At 41.4% G+C, this 17,012-nt stretch overlaps 1 protein-coding gene across 5 annotated transcripts in view; it reads right to left on the reverse strand.

Annotated features, from left to right (window-relative positions):
* Nucleotides 1–1,818: 1,818 nt before the first annotated feature.
* gria4a (glutamate receptor, ionotropic, AMPA 4a) overlaps nucleotides 1,819–17,012 on the reverse strand; it is an 85,724-nt gene continuing 70,530 nt past the window's right edge. The window contains exons 15-18 of one of the 5 annotated variants that reach the window (XM_035623856.2): nucleotides 16,070–16,317; nucleotides 12,835–12,949; nucleotides 9,287–9,424; nucleotides 1,819–5,270 (exon numbers count right to left, since the gene is read on the reverse strand). In XM_035623856.2, coding sequence (XP_035479749.1) covers nucleotides 5,106–5,270; nucleotides 9,287–9,424; nucleotides 12,835–12,949; nucleotides 16,070–16,317 — 666 coding nt within the window. In that variant the 3' untranslated portion in view covers nucleotides 1,819–5,105. Of the gene's footprint in view, nucleotides 5,271–9,176; nucleotides 9,425–11,176; nucleotides 12,950–16,069; nucleotides 16,318–17,012 lie in introns of those variants that run through there. The other 4 variants (XM_035623857.2, XM_035623860.2, XM_035623858.2 and 1 more) reach the window with 4 other exon arrangements.

Consider the following 17,012-nt stretch of genomic DNA (forward strand, 5'->3'; position numbering starts at 1 on the left):
AAGCCCTGTGCTCAAGGATCTGAGGCGTCTAATACCTTGAAAGCATCTCTGACATCAGTATACTCAGGTGTTATGAGATTTGAAAAGCAGCTGGTGGACCCTACAGGTCGCCCGGAGCAGACCTGCTGCAGAATTTTGAACGATCCTAATTTTATAGCATAAAATAATTGAGGAAGGTGGTGATTACATTTTCAATATTTAATCTACCCTCATTAAGATGAATGTATTCATATTCAATTGAATTCATGCACCTGGGTTTAGTCTGAAGTTATTCAAAACATATTCAGTTATTCAGAACTTTATATATATATATATATATATATATGCTATTTTAATGAAACTCAACAAGAAATAGTTTTTAAAATGTTAGCTGGAATATGAGCTAGTGAGGGTTTCTGAATAAATATAATATATAAATGTTGTTTTCTCGTCTTTGACATATTCAGCAAAACCATCACATTCGGGAGAGAATTCTATATTGTTGGAGCATTGGATTAAAGAGGCTGTCAGAAGTTTTAAAGGGCAGCCTTGGGATATGCTGCTTTTTGCACCCTGCCTGCTCCAAAATATGAACTCAGTGTACATTTAAGAAATTAGTTATTTTTTAAGAGCTGCAGTAAACAGAAGGTAATATATACTTTGACCTGAGTGGTGACTCCGAAAGTAATATATCTGCGATGGATTGCCGTGAGAGAGGGATTCAAAAATGAAGAATGATGAGAGGAGGGAGGGTAAAGAGAACGAGGAGAGGGATAGAGAGTGGGAGGGGATGAAGAGAAAGGGGAATGTAGAGCTGAGAGAAGGAAAGACAGAGACTGAATAAGAGGAGATGAAATGAGCCAATAAAAATAAAAAGGTGGAAAGGCTGTTTCACAATTTGCAGTGACGATAAAAGAGGCAGATTGAAAGTGTGTGCGTGTGTGTTTATGTGTGTGTGTGGACTTGCCGGCGAAGGTGCAAGGTTAAAAGGGTGGTGAAACTTGTTATCTTGCTTCATCTTTGGGTAAATGGGAAATACTTGTCAGTAATAACCCAGCATGGTATGTAAGTGTGTGTGTCTGAGTGTGAGTGATATGGGGAATAATGGGAAATGCTTGTCAGTGATGGCTCTGCATTAGGAGTGTTATGTCTCCATGGATTGAAAAAAAAGGAGCCAAATGCCAAAATCACAGCAGAGGACTCTTTCTTTTTAACCCTGTAGCTACTGGTCAACAGCAGCAGAGGCCGTCTACAAACACAGAACTGCATATTAAAAAAATCTGGTGAAGATTTACGAGTGACTTGTGAAAGACAAACTGTGTTGTGTGATGTTAACTCTTCTACGGTCTACTGTGATATTGTTTTTTCCTGCAACAATCTGTTGATACAAGTGAACAAGTGATTTTTTTCACTATGCGCTTGACGAAACATTTTCATAGTTGTCTCTAATACTGGCTGATATAAGTGCCACTGACGATAAGAAGTTTCCATATGTTCCTGAAGTGAAGCCAGTGTGAGATTCTTTAACGACGGAACAACATGAACTACTAGTCTGTAACAAAAGCGGCATAACATCTCAACATCTTCCTAATTTGTCAGAATAAAATAGAAATGTTCGCGGCAACTACTTTGCTTCGGCACCTGCGATATTTTTTAAATTATTTATTACACCACAGTATTTATTGAATTTGTCTCAGTAATAGAAGATTTGATATGGTGAAAAACACACCAAAAAAAACATTTCCACGATTTGGCTGTGAACACAAAAGCAAGGCCCACGCCTGCTGGTGGCATCGAACCACGGGATCCGCAGACAAATGACCACACAGACAGAGCAGGTTCAGCATTGATGTTTTACTAGAAAAAGAAACAAAATGGAAAGAGAGAAATTAAGGACGAAAGGAACAGTGTTAAAGCCAGCAGACAGCCTCTTGCTGTCTATGAATGAAACCGCATATATGTGCTGGAGGTGGCAAAGAAATGAACATCGGTGTCATGTGCCGTCTTGACTGCCTGTGTGTGTCCGGTCCAGCGATCAGTGTGAACTGTCTTTCATGAATGTGTCCGTTACAGAAAACCCACAATCTCTTACATGCTGGATTGCTGCAGTGTGCTGCTGCAATGAAACCCCAGGGTTGAGAGGGAGTCGCTGGGAACTGTCCACCTTGTTTGCTTCGGACAGTTTTCAAATGCAGTCTGAGATGTTCGTTTTATAATCTTAATTTCTGTTTATGCTTTTAGCCTTTAGTTGAGTTTGACTTGAATACGTTTGATGCAACGATGAGGTACGTGTGTGAATTGAACAGAGAAGCGGACGCTTTACAGAGGAACTTTTTTTTCTTCTTTTTCTGTGTGTGTGTGTGTGTGTGTGTGTGAAATGTTAATGATCACAACGCAAGTGACGCGACACTCTGAACAATGAGCCAGAAGATCAGGTCGTCCACCGGTGACGCGGGTTCCTCCATTGATCCCCAGCCCATTATTTTGCAGTGTAACTGGGAACAAAATGTCGTCGTTTGCACTTTGTACAAAGAGTTCTGCCTTGCAGTGGGACAGGAGGGGCGATGAAAGCAAAGGGAGAGCGGAAGACGGCACAAGAGAAGGAAGGATTTGAAAGGTGGAAACAGGTAAAAAGTCAGAAAAACTAATTAAAGGACAAGGCAGAAAACACATTTCCTTCCCACCTACAGTCTCAAACTGCTTATCGTGGATATCTTCTGTGGATGTGCCCAAAAGGATTAAACTGTCGCTGACTCACATTTGGTGAGAAGACAAACAACGAAAGAAGCCGTGAGGTGGTTGTGACATGCAACACATATGCTACACGTTTGAAATGTCAGACGGCATTTGTTCGCCTACAGGACAGTAAGTGACAGAGGCTCATCGTCTCTTGAGGCCTGCCAAAAGCGTGTCGTCTTTGAAAAAAAACAACATTTTTTTATGGACTTCAGTGTTGAATACTGGCATTTATCACACTGTTTCAGGGGCCTATTCAGTCCGACAGAGAGATTCGGGGAGAGAAACACTGTTAGACAATGAGAAGCGGTTGAATGACTGCACAGACAGACGGTCAGAAACAAAACCACAAAAACATATTCCAAACCCCTCACGGTGCTGGAGTGATCACTCTGAGCTGACCCTGCGTATGCAGCGATGTGTGTGCGTGCGCTTCTACGTGTATGTGTGTGTGTGTGTCCGCGTGTGTGACCGGATGGACATTCAGTGTTGAGCAGGACACACAGAGACTGTGGCATTTCAATGTTCTCAAGTTATCCAAAAAAAACCCCAGCCATATAACAGAATGAATGCCACGGCCTCTGACAATCAGTGATCAACGTTGTCTATAGCTCTCTATAGATATATATTTATTTGTATTATATATAATATGTAGATTTATAAAAAAGGATCTTTTATCTTAATTACAAGTAGTGGCATTTTCTTTTATATTCATTATTGCAATGAATCGTTATCTAAGATGGTTAAAAAAGACAGGTGAGTTCTCTTTTGCTACGCAGTTATTTACAACAGTTTTAAAAAGCAAGCTTTCTGATATGGTACCTTGCCCCCCCCCCCGCCACGGGAAAAGACTGAGGATCGGAATTGACGACCAAACTGCCCATTAGAGTCCACACCTTATGAGAAATTGAAAATTTGTACCCGAAAGATCTGTGTAATTCAGTTCAAATGAGGTGAACACGGTATAGACCACTTACTCTCAGCCTTATTACAGACCTTGATAAAAGAAATGGTTTACTCGTCCCCGTGCCCCGCAGAGGGCACATGTGCAAAGAAAAAATGAACTGATTTACCTCTTCCATGCCTTTTTCTATTGGGTTCAATTTTTCAGGGGGGCATGGAGGCAGCTCTTTGTTTCATCCCACATGTTTTAAACACCGTATCAACTTCTTAAGGGGCCCAGGGCTCCTGTTTGTTAGGTAGCCATATTAGATCCTCCAATATGTTAATGCTTTTCCTTTCCACCACTTAATATACAGCTTGAACCTTGCCTACGTCACTTGGCAAAAAGAAATCATAACTATTCAGCTTCTCTACTGTCATGATAATGCTGTTGATGACTGACTCCATTAATTACTACTGTTTGTTCTTTTGTTATTTTACAAACCCCTGTGAATTCTACGGCCGAGATTGGCCAAACGTATATGTGTTTCGAGGTTACTTCTGTTCTATATTGGCTGATTATCTCGCTGGTTCGGGACGAGAAATCACTCTATGTGTGTAATAAGAAAACATTTTCATTCAGTTGGAACAGTCCATGGCAAAGTAGAGGGCTTGCACAGTCCCAACGTTCAAGCTTACAGTTTTCTGGTCTTCTAAGGGTGATAAAACCTGGCACTCAGTCTTTGCAGGCCATATAAGACGACGATGACCGTGACGATGATGATGATGAAAACAAATTTTGTAGTCTCAGTAAGGCGTTGTCAAGGGGTGTGGCTTATTGGTCAACGTTGTCCGATGAAGACAGAGCAGGACCAGAGTCGTTTGTTTACCCTCATCATCTTTCTTTTTTTTGTCACTATCATCATCATGATCAGTGTTGTTGTCATGGTCACAGCTCATATTCCATGTCCTCTAAGTCTGTGCTGGCTTTCCGGTTGGTTCGTAGATATCAGGATGAGATCCCCCCCCTCCCCCCCAAAAAAAGAATGACTGCTGCAGGCAAGTGTCATAGCCATTGTTGTCCTTAGTTTTTTTTTCTCCGCTGTTCAACACGCAGCTGTATTTCACTTGTCTCTTGTAAAATAAGTCAATGGCAACAGGAAAGTGAGAGGATGATGTGCAGTGTGTGTGTTTGTGTATTCAAGTGTGTAAAAATGTGTTCTGTTTCTGAGTATTTTTATTTGAGCTTCAATAGCTGTGTGTGTGTGTGTTATACCTGTTATGATATGACATATGTGATTGTGGTCGTGTGTGTGTCCTTGTCAAGGTCTGTCTGTGTGTGTGTGTGTCCTTGTCAAGGTCTGTCTGTGTGTGTGTGTGTGTGTGTGTGTGTGTGTGTGTGTGTGTGTGTGTGTGTGTGTGTGTGTGTGTGTGTGTGTGTGTGTGTGTGTGTGTGTGTGCGTGTGTGTGTGTGTGTGTCTTTAAGGCACGGCAGGTGTTTTTGGTTTTCAGGGCAGTCCGGAGGAGACCACTGCAAGGCCGGGGTGTCGGAGGGAGGCGTGGCCAGCATGCACGGCTTTGGGGCAGTCTGGCGTCAGGACGCGGCCATTCTCCCCCACACTTCCTGTGATGGACAGACGGGCCTTGTTCCGCATGGCTTCAGAAAACGACAGCTACGAGAGGAAAGACAGAGGAGGAGACGGAGCAGGGGGTGGAGATAGCAGTGGGGAGCTTGTTTAAAATTTTTTTTTTACATCTTGTACACATAGAAATTGTACAGCAAATGCAACCACATGCACAGAGACAGAGAATTTCCATACAAACACATGCAATAAAAACACGAACATGCGTGCATGTGCCAACACAAACACTGTACACACATATACCTTCACAATTAGAGGGTGCAATCATACAAAACAATCGTGTGAAAGCTTTGCTTTTTGCATTTTGGTCTATTTTTCTTGTCAAACATATTACCTTGGACTATTGGAAATAGTCATAGTCATTTTTGGGATTTAATTAAAAACTAATGGATTTCTCAAAAAGCTCATCAGCTGAAGCCTCAATGCAGACTATGGTTAGTACACAAAGGTCACGTGGGTTGTTTGTCAGAAACACATTAAAACCTTTTTAAGGTTCAGCATGAAGTTTTTTTGTAAACAGTAATTTTATTCCATTCCAGTGATCCTCATCAAAACTCATAAAATATTTGCACTGCTGATTAATGTAATATTGTATATATCTTCTTTACTGTTTACATCTATGTTTACTGGCTAGACGTCTTCTTCGCTGCCTTTGTTGGTATATTACTGTATCTCCTCATGATTTACTGCCACCAACTGTCGATAAGAGGAGTGTAAAACTACACCAGCACTGTCAGCGTGCTCTAGTGTGGTGTGACTGCACACCAGAAATTACACACATCTTACACAAAGTCTTACTTAAAACTGTTCAGTTACATTGCTCTAATGAAAGGAAAAGGTAAATGCAAAAGCAGGCAACAATCAACAAACGTGTTGGACGAGCGGATTGAGGTTGTAGACATCTGCATTTCATAGGTGACCATGCATTGCTGGGTTCTGGGTTTGAGTAATCTGACAGATTCAGGTGAGGATTTGAAAGGGCACGATTTGGAAGGTGAGGGCTTCGGAAAGACAAAAGGAAAAAATGAAGGAGTGAATTTTTCTTTCAAGGTTTCAGATTTATAGAGAGGGAGTGACTGGCTATACTGCTCAGAGTAGGGTGACACTTCACACAGACGGGCTACTCCGTGATTTTTCTGCAAAGTCTGCGTTGCTGCCGTTGGAGGGGAAACCTCACATCTCTGACAGCCAAGAAGCTTTGTTCTGATAGATGGCCATGTGCTGTGGCTGGGACACTTCGTAAAATGTCTCTAATGCAACTTAAGTTAAAGCGGTTAAGAGATAAAGGACTGACAATCTAGAGAGGGTAACATCTGTAAAAGAAGGTAAGATCCAGATTCACCTCTGATTTCTGAAACATCGCAATTTGATGTTCAGCCGTTACACAGAATTTAAACTTTTTCATGTGTAGTTTTTGCATCTACATAACAGAATTAGATAAACAGCCAAGGGTGTCTGGTAAAATACTGCAACAACTGAGAAACAAGTTTTGGATATGATGTACAGCTCAATTCAAAACAGAAAGATAAAAATTGCGACTACGCTAAAGAAAGGCCTAAGACAATTTTCAAGGAGCCTTTATTGTTTTAGATGTTTGGATTGTTTCATTTCATCTCAAAACTCCTTAAGATGATTAAAGTCTGACAAAAATAATAAGGCAATCCAGAGAGTTTCCCTGTTATTGCTTCTGAGTAGAGTCCAAAATGCTCCAATCTCCAAATGCTTTATTTGTGGTGAACTTAATACTTCATTATAAGTTAATACTGTTACAGCAGATAATGGCCCATATTGAGTGCACCACATTTATCTGTCTCTATTTTCACATCCTCTGTATTGATCCTGCTAATTATCTCAAGGTGAAAAATCAAACAGGACCTTATAATGCCTCTGAATGTTTTGCTGAGCAGATCGTCAAAATTAAGTCTTTGCTTCAGTTGATTGCCCTTTTTACGTCAATAAACATGTCTCATGTTTTTTAATATCGCTAAGTAGCCATTCTATATGAAGTGTGTCATCAATTATTCCTCTGCATTAACACTAAGTAACTTGGTCTGCTTTGAAGTTGTCAGGGCTGGAACAAGTCAAAATGCCTGCTTGGAACATCTACAGCAGGGGTGCACAACTCCACTTTATGGATGACGCATGACGAAGATGGGAAACGGTGCCAATTACAAGCCACCGGAGACGGGAAAGGTCAAGCGCAGCAGGAGCAGACTCTCGCTAGTGTGAGCGGAAAATGTTTTTTGTACCTTATCTGTTGCTGTTGGAAAATCCTATTTACATATATATACAGTCAATAAGTTTAGACACAATCTGACAAATTTAAACCGAAATAGCTAGTAAATGAAGATCTACCAGGTTATCAACATTAAACCACCACCACTATTTTTGATTAGCTGCTGTCTTTAGCTAAAGTTAGAACCTAGGAGCTAAATTTTAAAAACTCTCTACCGTTCAATCAGCTGATGGCTGCAGGTTGACTAATGTCTATGGACAAAAAACATAAAGCAATCAAAAACTGCTGTGGGGCAAAAATTCATCCTTCTACCAAATTTAACTTTCTCTTAATTCTTCAAACTTCTCTGATAATAAATTACTTGCATGGAGATGATTAAATCAGCTTTTCAAGGGAAAAACTTTCCTCAACCTGTCAAGAAACCAGTCTCGCCCTGAACTGACTTGAGTTGGCTCAACAGGCACTGGACACACCGTGCTTTTTTCTGCTTTCATGCGCTCCTAAAAAACAACTTCACCTCACGTTGCAAGGAATTATTAAGAGTTGTGAAGATTGTGGTGAACGACTAGCTATCATATGAAATGTCTTACAGTGTTTTTCATCCTGAGATATCTGTTACGTTATGGGTGAAAAAGTTCCAGGCAGACCCAAATCCATAAGGATTGGTGTCCACACGAGAGCTTATTAATTTGTAGCCAGAAGCAGTTACTCATTTTAACGAGGAACACCACACTAACAAACTTCTATGATAGCAGATTAAGTAGACCATCCCTAAAAACTTTTAATAGTTTCGCCAAGAAAAAAATGAAATTCTAGAATGAAAATTTCAACACACATTATGAGTTTAAGGTATTAGAATGAATAAACCATTGTATATCAGGACGTCCCTTTCATTCCATTTGTTAGGTTCTTGGCATTATTATACAAACTAGTTTTATCTAGTTCCTGCTTATGACTTGTGAGCATCTGCTGCTTCTGTTTGTCTTTTGCAATTATTAATGGAGTATTTTGAGGTGTTTGTCAGACTAAAGTTATGTGAACTCTTCACTGAGGCTTTGGGAGACAACGATGGACATTTCCCCTATTTTCTGACATTTGATGACCTAACAATGAGTGAATTAAATGAGGAAAAGAAATTCTATGAGATTAATTGATGAAAGATATAATTCTTATGTGAAGCACGATGGAACCTGACGCTGGAGTTGTACATCCCTGCTTCATCAATATTTTGTTATTAGCTAAAATTACAATGCAGGTGCCTAGTCAAGTCATCAGCAAAGAGCATCACCATCACTGTCATCATCATCATCATCATCATCATCTGCAGCCAAAGACGATGGAACCAAAACTGTATACACACATATCTAACCCCATTCTGGCCCGGGGTGAGCTGCTAAAGAAAGAAAAAAATGACTACTGTGACAAAACTCTTAACAAATGTAAACGCAGAATGATCAATCAAAAGAAAGAAAATGTTAGGCCAATATGGAAATGAAATAGAAAATAAGCTTTAACCAAACATTGAAAGCTACATTGGTTCCACAATGCTTGACCACATCCTCATCACCACAAGAAGAACAACACGGTTGCGTGGGGCTGCCGCGACAGCCTCTACATCGACAATACAATAATCTACAGCACCACCACCATGATCAACACCACCATTACCCCACCTATATATGGGAGCCTCTAAATCCTACCCCTATATCTTGACCCCCTCGGAGCCGTACACGTTGTACCCCTCCCTATAAGTGGCTAGATTCTGGGTGCTGGGGGAGGGGCTGGGGCAGTGGGGGGGGCTAAGGTCCACCTTCATGCGCTTGGCTTCGGCCCGGGACTTGTAGCAGAACTCAACCAGGGCCACCAGCATGGCCAGGCCCAGGCCGCCCACAAGGATGTAGAAGACCCCAGCCACATTGGACAGGCTTAGAGCCTGGGACGACTTGTCCTGGAGAGAGGGGGCCGCAGTGGGGAGGAGGGGAGGGAGGGGTCGAGGCCAAGTGTTGGCAGAGTCAAAGGACGGGTGTTGGGGAAGGTGAAGCAAGGTGGTGGGTTAGTTTAAGTGGGTGCATGACAAAAGAAGATTAGTCGGGACAGGGAGAAGAGGTGGAGTGGACATTTGAAAGATGGACGTAAAGGAGAAGAATGGAGAGAAGATGGTAGAGAAGGAAGTGAATGACAGAAAGAGTAAAAGAGGGTGAGAAGACGGATAAAGAGGCAGGAAAAAGCAGACAGAGACAAAGAAATAGAGGTCGTCAGTGAAGAAAATATTCAGAGACAAATTGGAACATTATATTGTTACTTCTACACGATTCTATTATATAAACTACTTTATATTATGGTATTATTACAAATTATCACAACAAGCAACAAGCAATTATCGCTACTGCTGCAACAAATACTAGTGTCACCACAACAGCTACTATTTACAAATACTATATCTCTAACAATCAGTACCACAGATAAATCTACATTTCTAATGCAACACAGCAATATGAAAACATCAACAATTAATTTGGCAACTCAGTAAGTAATGTGTTCACTTTGAATATATGACAAAGCAGCTTTAATCTGAGCGGTGATGACAGTTCACTGTGGTTTTAAATGATAGTTAAAGGCTCCAGTTGTCTGTTCTGCTTTATATAGATGAAAAATCTTCCTGTCTTCTTCTCAACAACTGTAATGAATTTTTTTTTTTAAGCGCTGAGATATGTTGTATAAATTAATAGCAAAGCTAATATAAAATACGGCAGCTCTTTATTTTACGGGTCTGTCATTACCTGATAATTTGAAAAGAAACTTCCTGAACAAGAACGGTGTCATTTGGTTCTAATTACAGGCGAATATTTTCAGTTGAGATTTAGGAATCAAGTTCAAGAGGAATGAACTGCTCAACTACACCCATATAATTAATAATACATTATTCATTTAATATTTGAAAATTTGACTTTCCATATTTGTTCAATTGTACGGTCACCTGTGAAAAAAGTCACTTTTCTGAATGTTCAGTTGACTTGCTGTGCACTGACGTCTTTATACTCTGGTCATAAATTTATATTGCCATCAATGTTTAATTGCAGGAGTACAAATTGAATATTTAAACTATAATTAGAACCAAATAAAAGAGTTCTTCCAGAAAACTATAGGATAGTATTAAAAACATATTTGCCAGAAAATAAAACTTTATCGAGTTTCTTTATAAGTTATGGAAATGAATATGTAAAATAGTCCTGAATAAATTTCACAAATGGAATAATTACAAGTTCTGCTAAAGCTACATACACAGTTTTTCTCTCATCTGTTTCAGGCTACCATAAATGCAAAAATACAATAACATGTGAGTGAAAATTGGCTAATGATGATCCAAATTGACACTGGGTCCTAATGCTGACTGTGATGAAGATGGGATTGCCACAGATTGCTACAGAGACTGAACAAGAATTTGGGTATAATCTGATGCAAATTTGGATAAATGTAGTCCACCAATGGGGATATTATATTAATATTATATCATCAAAAATAGGTATAAATCACTAAATGGACAAATGTAGTTAGTAGCACATTCAATACATGTTTCAGGCTAACAGAGAAGGTGTTCAAAATGCTATTTCTAAGACAGTAGTTGCAGTAATCTGGAGCATATTCAGGATGAGAGTTTCAGGCTAGCGATCTGTGGGCCGCACAGCAGCGTGAGACTGACCTTACTTCCAGAGTCCTTGGGTCCACACTCTCCCTTGTCATACCACCATTTGTTTTTCAGTTTGTCTAAGACGCCTGCTTCGCTCAGTTTCAAAACTGCAAGGTTTACCGGGGTTCTTTGCGTGTAAAAATAACATAAATAACATCATAGGTCATGTTATTTTATGTTATTACGGTGATTCACATTTGCATTGCACAGCTCAGTCACATAAGAAAAACGTTCATCGCGTGACCTAGCATGGATCCCACTGAGTACATGTGTGTATGCTCGTTGAGGAGGGGCCGGGGGGAGCAAGGAGCTAAAGCGAGCTACAGACATATGAGTGGGACCCACCTTTGTCACCTCAGGTAACACACCCATGCTGCCCCAGCTGACCCTACACTGAGCAGAGGCGAGTTCTGTGAAGCCACAGCCACAGACTATTGGCATCAGGCTGGCGCTGTGCTACAACTGGGAGAGTGAGCTGAAGTGAGACACGTCCGAGTTTTCATAAACTACATGAAAGGTTCATATTCGCACCACTTGTGGACAGGGGCGGGCTGACCTTCATTGAGATCTCATGTCTCTTCCTTGATGAATCTCTACGCTTTAGCTCGATCTTAACGAATTCTTAAAACACTGTGATTGTATTACTAACTAAATTAAAATGTAACTATGCTAGTTCAATGTGCAGAATTTGGTCCAGATCCAAAAGTGCCAACAGTTACTGGACCGAAATTTTCTAGAGACATTCACGATTCCCAGATGATCCACCCTACGGACTTTGATCATTCCCTAATTTTTCACGTTGCGTCACTATGAGACTACCTCTGCAGTTCTTAGTAGGCTGAAATGACTCAAAACTTACAAAAGTGAATTCATGTTTATAACTTTAGTTATAGTCAGATGTCCAATACTTCATAAGTCTAATCTTATCTGAATCTTATTTACAATTTTTCACAGCTGGCTGGACTGACAGATTCGACTCCAGACTCTCATGTTACCTCTCCCCTCCCCAGCGCTGCCACTAGGGGGCAAATATTCCTGCCTTGACAGTAACTGCTCTCCTTCCAGTTGACACAAATCCGTCACTGAACCCTCATCCCATTACCTGGCTCTCAGAGGGGCATTACCAGATCTTTGCCAAATGAAAAATGGTTATTATCATGACGTGTGCTTTATTTTTCTTGACAAGCACTCAACAACAAATAAGATTTATTCCAAAGCTTTTTTTTTTTTTAAATGAATAATAATTCAACATAAAAATGAAATATCCTTTAAAAGATTAGTATTCTGGTTCTTTTTTGGGCCCCTAAAAGACACAGCAACTCAATTTCTTTTTCAAAATGCCAAATTTACTTCACCAGGAAATGATTTTCCTTTTTTTTCTGTGTCTCAACAAGCACAATGTTGTACCTTTGGCAATGAGTCTGAACCTTTCATATAAAAAAAAAGGCACACACCACTGACAACACATGCAACACTGTGCCTATTTTTCGAAGCTGCAGGGTGTCTCGTGGATTTTAAGGTGTCACTCCTTCCCTCCCCGTTGGCTGCTCGACTCTTTGCCGGGGCAGATGCATGCGTTACTCTCCCAGGACGGGGACCGTCGCGGGCTGTCCAGCCGGTGAACGGCCCCCGTCCCTTAGTGGCGGGGCGGGCAGACAGAGAGGGCTAACCTTGGAATCCCCTCCCCCGCTGCCACATTCTCCTTTGTCATACCACCACTTGTTTTTCAATTTGTCCAACAGGCCCTGCTCGTTGAGCTTTAGCACGGCCAGGTTGACCGCATTTCTTTAAGTAAAAAAGGAGGGACAGATAAAATAGTTTGGTCAGAGCAGAGGATGGAGGGACAGACAAGATGGATGTGGGGACCACAGCCAGGAGGAAGAAGGGGAGGGGGACGAGGAGGAGAAATCAGAAGGGTTGAACGGACAAAGGTGGGTTAGTGGGGAAGGATGCAACCCAGACAACATTTTCTTTTTCTCTTTGACTTTCTTTCTACTTCATAGACTTTTTTCCACATTTAATTCTGTTCATCTCACATTTTCTGGTTTTATAAAAATACCTCTCCTCTGTCGCTCTGTGCTGCGTTACACCAACGAAGGCTGCTCCACGGTGAGTGTCAGATTGCTGTTATGAATTGTGTTAACCAGGTCTCTGCAGCCTGCTGATGGTGTTCTGCCCCCCTCCTAATGTGTACTGTACATGTGTGTCGCTGTGTGGGTGTGTGTGTGGTCGTGTGGCTCCGTTGTCCCACAGCTCTGCTGCTCACACCCCTGAAGGGATTTGACCTCCAAACAAAACTCAGGGACACAGGGCTAAATATTGGGCATAAATGCTGCTTGCGCACAATTATTAATCTTGATTATTTCTGGCATGTTCATAAAGAGAGAAGCTGCAACGCATCACTTCAGCATCTTATCAGAAATAATCAACTTGAAATGTCTGTTATGTATTTTCTTCTCCTTAGAAGATTGTATTGCAATGTCGTTTAAAGCATGGATTAAAAAAAACAACACATTTGATTATTGAGGGTCAGCTATTTAGCTAAAACAATGCACTTTTTGAGACAACAGCAGTTTTGTGAGTAATAGAGAAGCCAGATTGGTGCAGCGACCAGTATACTGATGATTCTTCTGGTATTTACCATCCCTTTTTAATCTGCGACAACTTTCACCACTTCAATATTCCTGTGTGTCTCCCAATTGCCTCAATATGGAGCCTGTTCCCTCACTTTAATTTCCACGCGAATGTGCACAATGAATGATTTTGTGAATTCATTCCCAGGATGTCCTTTGTAAATTCCCTCTGACTGTGTAACTTTCTTTTTCTACATCTCTCTTGTTGGTCTGCCCCGTTGCCTGTGCACCCGCCTGGCCTACCTGGAAGTCCTATTACGTCCCAGAGAGAGATGGTAGATTGCATGTAAGAGACGATTGCGACTGAGAAGTTGTCCCATTAGGATCGTGTAGGAAAGTACAAAAGTAAAACACGCTCCCACTCATCAAATGCACATATTTTCCAATTTGCTTCTTTTATCTTATTTTGCCGAAGCTAAATTGAAGGGCGGGTAGGTTTATCTCTCAGATTATCAAGAGATTCAGAGAGAGAGAGAGAGAGAGTGTTCTCTGGGGATGATCTAGGCTACAGGTCGTGACTAATCTCAACATAAGAGGTATGGATGAAAGCAGTTCAAACATATCTGTGAGTCATGAGCATAACAGTCACATGTCATCCATCGTATCAAAAGTGGCTATACTTCAAAAAGCATACATTCATTCTAATCATCGGGGTATTCATCCTGCTCATCAACATCACAGAGTCAAATTAGCGTTGTGATTAGTGCAGTGAAAGGAGAGGCAGGTTCAACTGACGTACACACTCCCAGCCACTCGCGTGCGCCTGCTACATCGGCTTTCCGCTGATTGAGAGAAGCCAGAGACAACCGTGGACAGTCCCAGGAATGTGTTTGGATGGGGGGTGGCTTAAAAGGGACCCATCCACCCGCTGTCTGTCACTTTTCCCCCACGAACGGAAAAACCTTCTCTTTTTTGTAAGCAACGAGGGATAAACTACAGTGACTGTGGTTTTCGGGGGGCTTGATTGCACCGCACACAGGGGGAAGTTATACGGACAGGACGTGAGGCCGATGTGCTGTTCATTAGTTTTGCCTCGCATGAGGCAAATCTGCAACAAATTTACCCAATTATTTTCCCTCAGCAGGTACCTGTCATACTGAGAGTCAAAGTACCGCTCTCACAGTCACTAGAAAAATGACTTATTTTCATCGCTAGCATACGTCAGTGAAAATCTACAGAGACTGTTATTAAAGGCTCACGTTAAAATGCCAGATAAACAAGTGTCTGCTGAGGAAAAAAAATCAAAACACAAGGACCAACTTTCAGTTTCCTCCACCTAACACCATCTTAATTTAGACACACACGCTGTCATGTATGTTTTACTACTGATGACTCCTTCATTTGGGTTTTAATTTGGCATTGTTCAATCAACAAACCAATGTAGTACCAAAAAAGGAAAAAGTAATCTTCCTTTTTCATTTGTATTATTGGTGTGGGATCCTGTATTGTCATTACTTTCTAGTCCCCCCATTGGCCACGCCCCTCTTCTTCCCATTTCTCACTTTCTATTTCCTGTTCGTCTATAAATTCCCCCTCGTGGCCCTGGATGTAATTGCAGCAGTCTGAGGTTCTGCCCCTCCTCGCACTCATATTCAGTTAATGAATCTCCACTATAACAATCATCATCATCATCATCATCATCATCATCATCATTATCACCATCATGACTACCATTACTCAGGATGAAAGGAACAGAGGGACGAGACAACAGACACATGAGACAAAAAGAGTTACCTGTAAGGTGGCCCTGTGGAGAAAGAGAGGGGTCGTAAGAGCAACAGGGAAGAGAGGATGGATACAAGCAGAACGGGACGGACAAATCACACTGACACGGGACGTGGGATGGAGCTAACTGGCCCTAAACTAACACAGAGGTGGTCAGTGTTGAGTCAGGAAAATAAAAATGCAAGAAAGGAAATGAGAGCCAGAAAGAGAAAGGATCAAAAGGGGAAGAAAAGTTGATGTAAAAAATAATCTACACACTCAAAACAGCGTATCGCTGCTGCTGGGTGAAAACCTATTCAATTGTACCAATTGTAATGGTGCCTTGTTTTTTTTTTGTTTTTTTTAAGTTATCCATTGTCAATAATTGTCAAATGTCAAAACCTTAAATTCTTTAACGTTAAATTGAACATGAGATGTTTTCACCTGACAGCAGTGACTGGTTAAAGTAGGTGTAGTATAAAAGGCACAGCAGGGTAGGTGGAATATCGCAGCAATAGTACAGTATCAGCTTCGTTACTGTTTCCTATTGTTACACTATTCCACCCACCTTAACTGTGAGCCTTTCGGCGTAGCAATGCCGTATCCTTTGGAGTCCAGGTTGCCCCCGACTTTCATTGTGTCACAAGGCTTGCGCTGCTCCGTGTACTCGTTCATGGTGGACTCCAGGAGGAAGGCGTACTTCCCCTTGGACTTGCGGACCCTCGCCACGCCCTCCGCTGTGGTTTTGGTGAAGACCGTCGGCTCGGCAGATTTCATGTATGACCACATCTTCTCGTACACGGCTATTTTGGACCTCTGGGATGGCGGAGTGGGAAGAGGAGAGAGAGAGAGAGAGAGAGAGAGAGAGAGAGAGAGAGAGAGAGAGAGAGAGAGAGAGAGAGAGAGAGAGAGAGAGAGAGAGAGAGAGCAGAGGTTCATTGGGAATTATTTGACATTGTTTGCTTGTACATAGAAAAACACAGAAGATAGTTCATTTCCTTGAATACAGCTACTTTTGGTTTATTTTGCGTCCATCCCACGTACTGTACGTTGTCCCTGCTGCTGTGAATACTCAAAACCCAAATGTGGATTAGTCTCCAGCAAATGAAGTATTTACCCCTGATAAAGTTAGCAAAAAAACTATCATGGTCACCTTTTTTTTTTTTAGGTCATTGACAGAAATCCAACATAAAAAGATTTGTGACTTCAATAGGAATGAATGGGCCCTGGGCTGAAGGCCACAGACATGGTAAATACATTTTTGAGGGGATTAGCTGATGCTAAAATTAATAAACTACAATGTCGTGGTGTTGTAAATGCGCCCATGCTGTGTGTCTTCTTATTGATGGACAGTCACACCTCACTGGTGCCCCAAGCAGCTTCTCTGACCACAAATTTGATTATTCAAATCAACGTGCCACAAATGGGAGACATCAAAGATGCAAATGTGAGAGCCGAGGAGACGAAAACGACGCAGCCTATTCATTATGTTGACACAATGACACTTAATG

This window comes from Scophthalmus maximus, chromosome 11, assembly GCF_022379125.1.
Source record: "Scophthalmus maximus strain ysfricsl-2021 chromosome 11, ASM2237912v1, whole genome shotgun sequence".
NCBI classification, from domain to species: domain Eukaryota; kingdom Metazoa; phylum Chordata; class Actinopteri; order Pleuronectiformes; family Scophthalmidae; genus Scophthalmus; species Scophthalmus maximus.